At 46.9% G+C, this 9,373-nt stretch overlaps 1 protein-coding gene across 1 annotated transcript in view; it reads right to left on the bottom strand.

The window, feature by feature from the left end:
• Window positions 1–9,373, bottom strand: part of GALNT10 (polypeptide N-acetylgalactosaminyltransferase 10) — a 233,483-nt gene that overhangs the window by 48,826 nt on the left and 175,284 nt on the right. The window contains exon 5 of the mRNA XM_037742761.1: window positions 1,622–1,807. Within this exon, the coding sequence (XP_037598689.1) occupies window positions 1,622–1,807 (186 nt within the window). The remainder of the gene's footprint in view (window positions 1–1,621; window positions 1,808–9,373) is intronic.

Here is a 9,373-nt window from a genome sequence, read left to right as displayed (position 1 = left end):
AAAAAACCAACAAGGGGATGTTTCTTCCATGTATGTCTGCAGATGATGAGAACTGCCCTCATATATTTCCATAGAAACAGAGTTAAGGGCTATTTAGATACAAGCTCAGCTTCTAGCCCACCACTTCGTTCTCTTTATGAGTCACTGAATGACCCTACAAATTGGCTGTTCCTTCAGGACTATAAATTAGGCAATTTACAGTGAGGTTTTTTTCTTTTTTTTTTTTCTTTCAGTAATGAGAGGCAAATGCAGAATATCTCTTGGTTTAATTAAATAGTTTACCAGAAATTCTGAGTTATTTCCTTTTCCTAGCCCAGTGAGATCCTGGACCCTTGGGGTCAGAAGCACAGAATCTAATAAGAAAGTTCCTTGCTGATCTGGGTTACAGATTTGCAGGATTATCTTTCTGTGTGTTTGTGTGGGTTCTGCTTTCTGTTCTCACCCCTGAATGGTGGCATTCCATAACCAGTGCTTCTCAAAGTGTGGTCCCTGGACCAGTAGCACTGGCCTCACTGGGAGCTGGTTAGACATGCAACTTGCGAGGCTCCAGCCCGGGCCTCCTGGATCAGAAATTCTGGATAGGGACTGTGTTTTCACAGTCTTTCAGGTGCTTCTGATGCATGCTCAAGTTTTCCCTAAACTTCAATCCTCTTTGCTCCCTAAGCTTTCTGTAGTGGAGAGCTTACCCATCTCTTCTTAAGGAGTTCATTTTTTGCTCCAGAATGATAACTCTTCCCCAGTCTGCCTCCAGCCCTGGCTGTATCCCTCACCTGACTCCCAGTCTCAATGGGACAGTTCCTCTTGCGCGTCTGCCTGTCAGGACCAGTACACTGCCTTCATCAAAACCCAACTCCTCAAGATTCAGGCCTCGTTCCTCAAACAGCTATGAGGCATGTTCCACCCGAACTCCAGTCCTCCCATCTCCCTGCTGTCTGCAGGCTGTGGTAGAGGGCTCCTGGATCATGCTGCCCTCTCTACAGCCCTTCTCTGATAGCTGTCAGGAACTCTTGTCTAAAAGGAAGTGAATACAGGGAGGCAGTGTAGAGCTGTGACGGAGAAGACTTTGGAGCCCGACAGATGGTGGCTTTGACACTTACAGCCCAAGGGGACAAGCGAGTCACTGAATATCTCAGAACCTTAGTTTCTTTGACTACGTAAGGGGTATGCTCTTGACCTTGCATGGTTTTGTGAAGACTAGAGATAATGCTTATAACTGCCTGGCTCACAGTGGCAGCAGTCTATGGCAACTTTTCTAAGCTGACACGATGATGTCTCCCACAGTGTGGCTATTAACAGCAGACAGCATGGGCTTGCTTTGCAATAAAATGAAGTAATCTGAGGGAAGCAGTCATGTCATTAGATGCTCATGTGCTGTGTGACTTTGGGAAAGTCACTTCCCCTCTCTGAGTCTTAACTTCTCTGTGAAATGAAGGGACAGGACTGGCTGGATGTTAATTTTAAGCACTCCTGAACTTCTGAATCCCTTATGACACCTGGCATTGTGCTGGGGGCATCTCGAGCAGGCAAGGGAGGCCTCATGGATGGCTCCCTGCAGCAGGAGGGGCCACTGGCACTGGCTCATTGCAGTTTGCCTCCCTCCAAGTGGGAGGGGCTGTCCTACCGAGTAAGGGGGGAAGCCAGTTGACATTGGCTTCACAGTGTGAATCCAAGAATGTGATGACATCCCCAGTTGCCACTGAGGCCCCCAGCATTCGGGTCCTTATCAGCCCTTCCCGTTTCTTGGTTCGAAGAATCCTCACGCTGGGGAAAAGGGCCATGTAGTCTTCAAGTGGCTTCTTCAGGTGCTCTACAAGACAGAAGAGGACAGATGGGTGAGAACAGGTGCTTAGTAGTAATTCTTGTCACGTCTCCTTCACATGTGAACTGCACTTCACAGTCTAGATGCAGCTTTCCTGTACACTGCCTCACTAGACCTTTCAGACAGGGTGAAGAAGGGCAGGGATCATCACGTGTGTACTACAGATGGAGAAATTAAGGCTCAAAGAGGTCCAACGATGGTGCCCAGACCTGGAACAGAGAGATCTTCCATCCAAGGGTGTAAGTATTTTTGGTTTATGCCTTACTGGGACCCATTCCCTCGTCTTCTGGTAACAATATTTTTCTTTTTCTTTGGGACACTGCCCCTTCCTTTCCCAGTCCATCAGACTTTGGTGGGGCTGACTCCATTCCCTGGGGGATGATGGACCAGTCAGGGCATTCCATTCCCTTGGCCACGGTGATTGTTTCAGGGATGGCCATGTGGCCTTGGTAGGTCCAAATAATGGGTGCTGAGAATGTTTTCAGGATTATTGAAAAAGGAGGCCCCTTCCTTTTGCTAGTTGGTTGGCCATAAATTTGGAGCCACTAATGACATCTTTGGTGAAATGAGGTGATGAGAGGTGGTAGGGGAATATATTGAGACTAAAGCCGACCTATAAAAATAAGAGTCAAGGTATGGAGAGAGAGAGACATTGTCCTGATGACATTTCAGTTCCCTAGACCCACGCGCCTGAAGTAGACAGACTCCTAGATGCTCTTATTACACAAGACAGCAAATTCCTCTCCTTGCTTATCCTAATGTGGGTTGGATTTCTGCCCCAAGCCTGGATAAGTTGTTTTGAATAAATATCAAAGACAGTCGCTTTCTCCTAAAAGTCTCAGCCTCAGCACTGTTGTCTCTTGATTTTAATCAGGCTTGGGGTCCTTTATGAAGACTCTAGAATGGCTGCAAAAGAAACCTACAGCATATATCATACTTAATGATGAAATGTGGGATGCTTTCCTCCTGTGATCGGGAGAAAGCTGTATGCTTTCACAACATCTATTCAATATTATACTAGAATTCTTAGCTAGTGTAATTGGTAAGAAAAAGAAAAGGCATAAGGATTGGACATACAGCCAGTAAATTCCTGGGTCTGCGGTGGAAACATGATGGTTTCCTTCTTCTAGCTGTGTTTCCCCAGTCTCTAACAATCGTATACTACCATCTTGATTTTTGCTGCATTCATCTACTTTACTACAATTTACTTAGTTGTTTTAAAAATCAACTCACTTTTAAAAATTAAACTTTTCATTAAATTTATTTTAAAAGGAAACTTTAAACACAATAGATGAAAAAAATGGTATCATTTCTAATAAAGAGCTAATAAATAAAAATCTCCACCAAATAAAAATTTGTTGTAAGATTTTTTATTTCTACCAGATACTCCTGCCTCTCTACAACTATGAGCTTATGGTCTGCCCTCTCTTTGTCAAGCAGCGAGCTATGGAAAACCATTTGAGGTGATCAAAAGAATGAAAGAGAATTGAAAAGAGGAAGCTTTCTCTCTGCATTATCCAGTGTTACTTAATGCAAAGTCTCTGAACTACCTGTAATCATCTTAGGTATGACTTAAAATCACTTTTGGGGCAGGCACTGTGCCTATAACCCCAGCACTTCAGGAGGCTGAGGTGGGGGGATTGCTTGAACTGGGGAGATTGAGGCTGCAGTGAGCCATGATCGAGCCACTGCACTCCAGCCTGGATGACAGAATGAGACCCTGTGTCAATGAATAAATAAATGAATGAATGAAAAAATGACTTCTGTGCTGGTACACTTAGGGAAACACTGCTTCCAGCACTTTGATTTTTGTCACCAGGAACTTCATTGAGATGAAGCGTGTTTCTTGTAGGCAGGAGAAATTAGAATACAGAGAAAAGACGATCTACATACATACAACCAGAGGCTGTAAGGCTAAAAAATGTTCCAGGTCTCCTCTTGCTTGTACACAAAGATTAATATGGCTTCTCTCGCCCTTTCCCACTTCTCTTTGGAACAGTGACTCTGTGGAAAGCAGAAATCAATTTGCCCTAATTGAGGGACTAAATCTTTCCAAAAGAGACTTTCTTGGGCAACAAGATAAGGTAGCAAGAGGCATGATCACATTCCAAATATGCTGCTGTTCGGGCAGGAACACTATCTTCAAAGAAAGAAAAAATCCACAATCATTGTCTGTGACCACTGCTTCTTCTTGGCTGGGTTCAACCAGTAGGTCATTACAACGAGAATGAGATAATCTCCGTACCACACACCACTACTCCCATCAGAGGAAGAAATATCACCCCAGCCGGCTCTAATCATGGAGGGCCCCGCTTGGGCAGAGCCCCTTCGCTAAATCACCCCGAATACAGATGGCCACAGCCATTACGGAGTGACCAATTAAGGCCTTCTGACAGCTTGTGGTAAAGTCAGAGCGATTATTTGGGGGCAATTATGCTCCTCCTGTCCTTATTAGATGGTGCATTTACACAAAATCAGGGCCGTTGCCCTGTTTTACCACCCTGTCTTCCTGGATGAGGACATTTCATAAAGTCAGAGTTTTAGAGCTGGGAGGACTTTAAATGAAGATGATGATAATTATGATGACAATTACAGGGAACAATTACTGAGCTCCTGCTCACATACATTATCTCTGATACCCATAGCACCACCACCACAGACTGGGTACTACAGAATAAGATACCAAGGCTCAGAGTGGGTGATGTGACCTGCCCAAGGAACATAGTTTATAAATGATGATGCCACGGTCTAAGACACCCTGCCTGATTGTAAAAGAGCAGGCTCTTTCTACTGCACCAAACCTCATGTCTGCCTTGTTTTAGTCAGTTTCTTCACTCTCCCCAGAAGAGCACAGAGAGCCAGAGAAGTTAAATGTCTTACTTAGACTCATATAGTGGGTCCTTGACACAGAAGGTTTCTAACCTAGCTCAGAGCTTTTTCCAGCCTCAGATTTCCCCCAGCTTCATAAATCCTAAGGCAGGGCTGACAACCTGGCTTCACCAAAGTGCCTACACTGATGGGTTTGGAATGGACACCTAAAGCTCTGTTAAGAAAGATTTTGAAGATCTATCCTGGCTCAGTACGAAATCGCCAGGACTGAGAAGAGATGCCTCAGCATCTGACACAGAGTCCCTAATGCCACATACTCATCATTCCTATTCAAGGGGCTGCCCTGATTGTAAACAGCACAGAAATGTTTTTGTCTTTATTACCCCTAATTTAATAATGACTCAGAATCATCCAAACGACACTGTGGCTGATTCTGAAGGTGGGAGCGCCCATCATTGTAAAGCTTTATGCAAGTGTTAGATGAACACTTATCAGAGAGCTGACAGATGGGTTCTGCGGCACATGCATCTGGTGCCCCAACCACATCCCCCTCTGCATTTGGTCTCATGCCTGCCTGCCTGCCACCTGCCAGCATCTGCCATTCTGCCTCAGGGACTGCCTAGCTCCATGTATCGGACCTCGCCCAAGAACCCCTGAGCTCCCTCGCCCCTTGGGTGGGATGACCCTGAGCACATGCTCCATGCTGGCTCCCAGAATTCCCAGTGGACCATGCAGAGCTGCCCGCAGTGCTGCCTGTCACAGCCACTCTTCCTGGTGCCCCGCCTTTCCGTTCTCACTTCCCTACTTCTTTCCTGATATTACCTGGCATCTCCTCCCAAATAAACTATTTGCACTGTCCCAGGATCTGCTTCAGAAAACCTAGACTCAGATTCCAAGTAGCAGGCATGACTTAGAAGATCTCCAAAACTGAATGTGTGATTCCATGACACTCACAGTGATAACTTGAGCACAGCAACATGCAGTGCTTTGGTGCCTACTTTCTCCAAACAATGGCTAACACATTTTTAGCACTTACTTGAACCACAGTCCCAGAAGCTTTACACCTGTTTAATCCTTTAACATTCACAAAAACTCTATGAAGCTAGTCATTAATTAGTACCCTCATTTTGCTGATGAGGAAACTGGAGGCACAAAGAAGTTAAGTAACTTTTCCAAGGTCCACATAGTAAGTGACAGGATGAAAACCCAGGCAATCTGGCTCCAGGGCCTGTAGTTTTCCTTGTTAAACTTTCAACATTAAGAATAACTGCAAACATATTTTTAAAAAGTAGAATAGAATGATGAACATCCCATGGACCCAACCTTAATCCTGGTGTCTCTTGTTTCATCTGTCCCTGCCCATGGGATGATTCGGAAGCAAATGGAGTCTGTACTTGTAACCACCAAGCAGTAAGAGAAGAGCCCAGGAGATTAACGGAGAAGGATATAACAACTTCAACTCGTATAACTCTTGTTCCTCTCCCAAGAACACTCTCAGGAAGTTATCTCAATGTTGGGCAGGCAGTATCTTCTCAGGAAATACTTGATTATCCTCCTGCACCCCTCAGAGCCGATGCAAGGAGGATGGGGCAGGCAGGTAACATCACTTCTGATATTACTGGAAACTGAGACCTAGGGAAGGGAAAGCCTTGCCCCAACTCTTTCAGCTGGTGAGGTCTGAGTGAGGTTAGAACTCAGGCCCCACACTTCCCACAGTCCTTTCTCTATATGCTGCCCTGAGTGCGTGTGTGTGTGCATGCATGCACGCACACACACACACACACACACACACACACAGACACTGTGGCGTGTCTGGGGCCTGTGGCTCTCTGAGTTCTTGTCTTAAAGTGGACACACACACACACACACACACACACACACTGTGGCGTGTCTGGGGCCTGTGGCTCTCTGAGTTCTTGTCTTAAAGTGGACACACACACACACACACNACACACACACACACACACACACACACACTGTGGCGTGTCTGGGGCCTGTGGCTCTCTGAGTTCTTGTCTTAAAGTGGACACACACACACACACACTGTGGCGTGTCTGGGGCCTGTGGCTGAGTTCTTGTCTTAAAGTGGACACACACACATACACACACACACACACACACTGTGGTGTGTCCGGGGACTGTGGCTCTGAGTTCTTGTCTTAAAGTGGACACACACACACACACACACACACACACACACACACACACTGTGGTGCGTCTGGGGCCTGTGGCTCTCTGAGTTCTTGTCTTAAAGTGGACACACACACACACACACACACACACACACACACTGAGGCGTGTCTGGGGCCTGTGGCTCTCTGAGCTCCTGTCTTAAATTGGAGCCTCTCCTTCCCAACTGGTCCGAAGGGCTCTTAGGATTCCAATGATGGTTCTACCAGGTGGGTTGTGGCACAAGGAGGAGTTATTGTGGCTTGAGTCATGTCCTCCCAAAAGATACATTGAAGTCCTAACCCCTGGTAGTTGTGGATGTGGCTTTATATGAAAACAGGGCCTTTGCAGATGTAGTTATGTTAAGATGAGGTCACACTGGATTAGGGTGGGCACTCATCCAATGACTGGTATATTTTTAAGAAGAGAGAAATCTGGACTCAGACACATAGGAAGGATACTGGTGATGATGGAAGCAGAGACAGGAGTAATGAGTCTACGGGCCAAGGAATGCCAAGGCTTGCCAGCAATACCAGAAGCTGGGAAGAGGCACGGAATCCTCTAGATCCTTCAGAGACAGCAGGACACTTTGATTTTGGACTTGTAGGCTCCAAAACTGTGAGAGAATGAACTTCTGTTTTAAGCCACCCAGTTTTTGGTTCTCTGTTACAGCAGCCCTAGGAAACTCAGATTGGAGCAGTAAGATTCTCATGCACTGGCACTGTGACAGTGACCTGGGGGAAAATCTTCTCACGCACCGGCAGGAATACAGCCCGCTCGCATCCTCTGTTGTGCCTGGTCTGGAGCATTCCACAGCCTACTGCACTAGCCAGGGCTCACCCCTCGGCAGTCTAGTCTGTTTGTAGCAGTTCAAGCAGTCTTTAAAAGGAGCAGTACATTGCATCTTGTCACTCTTCCACTCTCCTGCTTAAATTTAAACCCTTCTCGCACCTGTAATCCCAGCACTTTGAGACTGTGGCATGTGGATCACGAAGTCAGGAGTTCGAGACCAGCCTGCCCAATATGGTGAAACCCTGTCTCCACTAAAAATACAAAAATTAGCTGGGCGTGGTGGTGCGCACCTGTAGTCCCAGCTACTCGGTAGGCTAAGGCTGAAGAACTGCTTGAACCCGGGAGGCAGAGGTTGCAGTGAGCAGAGATTGTGCCACTGAACTCCAGCCTGGGCAACAGAATGAGACTCTGTCTCAAAAAAACAAACAACAAAAAATTAAACCCTTCAATAGCTTCCCCTGGCTCTTGGAAGAAGGTCCACTATCCCTACTCAGGGTCGTACGACAAGGTGTGCGTAGTCAGTCTCTGTTCCTTCTCCAGCCTTATCTTGCTCTCTCCCCGCACGATGCTCCTTCCCCTACCGTCTTCTTTCTGGTGTTCAAAAGTCCCCTGATGTCTCCCTCAGCCTCAGGGTCTCTGCCCGTGCCAGTCCTTCTGCCTGGATTAGTGGCCATCCCAAGGCCTCCACCCGATTCCTCCCAGTTAACTCCTACTCATCCTTCAGATCCCAGGGCAAACTTCAACACCGCACAAAGCCTTTCTTGATGTACCCAAGCCACAGTAGCTTCCTGCGTCGGCCCCTTGCACAGCCCTGGAACTCATCCTTCAAGGCGATCAGCTCAGATCATGCTGCATATCTGTGGAATGCATCTTTCACTCAATCCTAAGCTTATGAGGGCAAGTTCTGTGACTGCTCCTCTCACCAGGGTGTCCCTCGTGCCTAGCGCCCAAGCCAGAGGCATCTGTGAACCTTCATCTCATCTGAACCACAACCCTGTGAGGGAAACAGGTCCCAGTTCAACACCCTCACTTCAAGACAAGAGACGTCAAGTCCAGAAAACACTTCTTGTCCAAGGCTACACAGCTAACAAGTTATGTGCTGAAGACAGAACTCAGACATAGTTTGGTTTGTTCAGGAATCTTCACTGCTCTCTGTAATCATATTAATTCCCAAGTGGAATATTTCAGAGTTTCAATCTCTGATGGCACCGGGCCTTGCAGAAATACCACGGAGGAGCACCAAAAGTAGAGGAGCTCTACTGTCCCCGTAGATCTCCCAGATGCTCTGGTATACTGGCAGGAGAGTACCACATGGAGCAGCCCAAGAGCGAAGAGGAGGAGGAGCAGCAGAAGGGAAGTAGGGAGGGGGCCACCAACCAGATCAGTCAGCAGCATCCCCGGCGTTGGTTCTCGGACCCCTGGGGTGCTGCCAACCATGCAGAGGCTTGGGCTGGCTTTGGGGCCTGTAGGTGTTCCGGGTTTTGTCATGTCTTGGTTCTGCTTGGCTTCTGTTCTTAAAGTGCCATAGTTCATCTGTTTTCTGGGATAGATTTATTCACTTGTAAATCTTGGTGTATTACAAGGTACTGGCAATCCATTTGGAGAGAGAGGAGGGCACATGTCAGTAAACAGCAGCATCATCCTTCATCCTGTTTGATACTCTGGTGTTTCCAGCCAAATGAAATGTTAAGATGAGGTGGGCCCTCACCTTTATCATCCTTGTCATGATTTCTGTCGGGTGCTTACCATGTGTCTAGGCCCTGT

Source organism: Cebus imitator, unplaced genomic scaffold, assembly GCF_001604975.1.
Source record: "Cebus imitator isolate Cc_AM_T3 unplaced genomic scaffold, Cebus_imitator-1.0 Scaffold126, whole genome shotgun sequence".
Lineage (NCBI taxonomy): Eukaryota > Metazoa > Chordata > Mammalia > Primates > Cebidae > Cebus > Cebus imitator.
The sequence above is the reverse complement of the archived record's forward strand: the minus strand, read 5'-3'. Positions and strand labels throughout refer to the sequence as shown.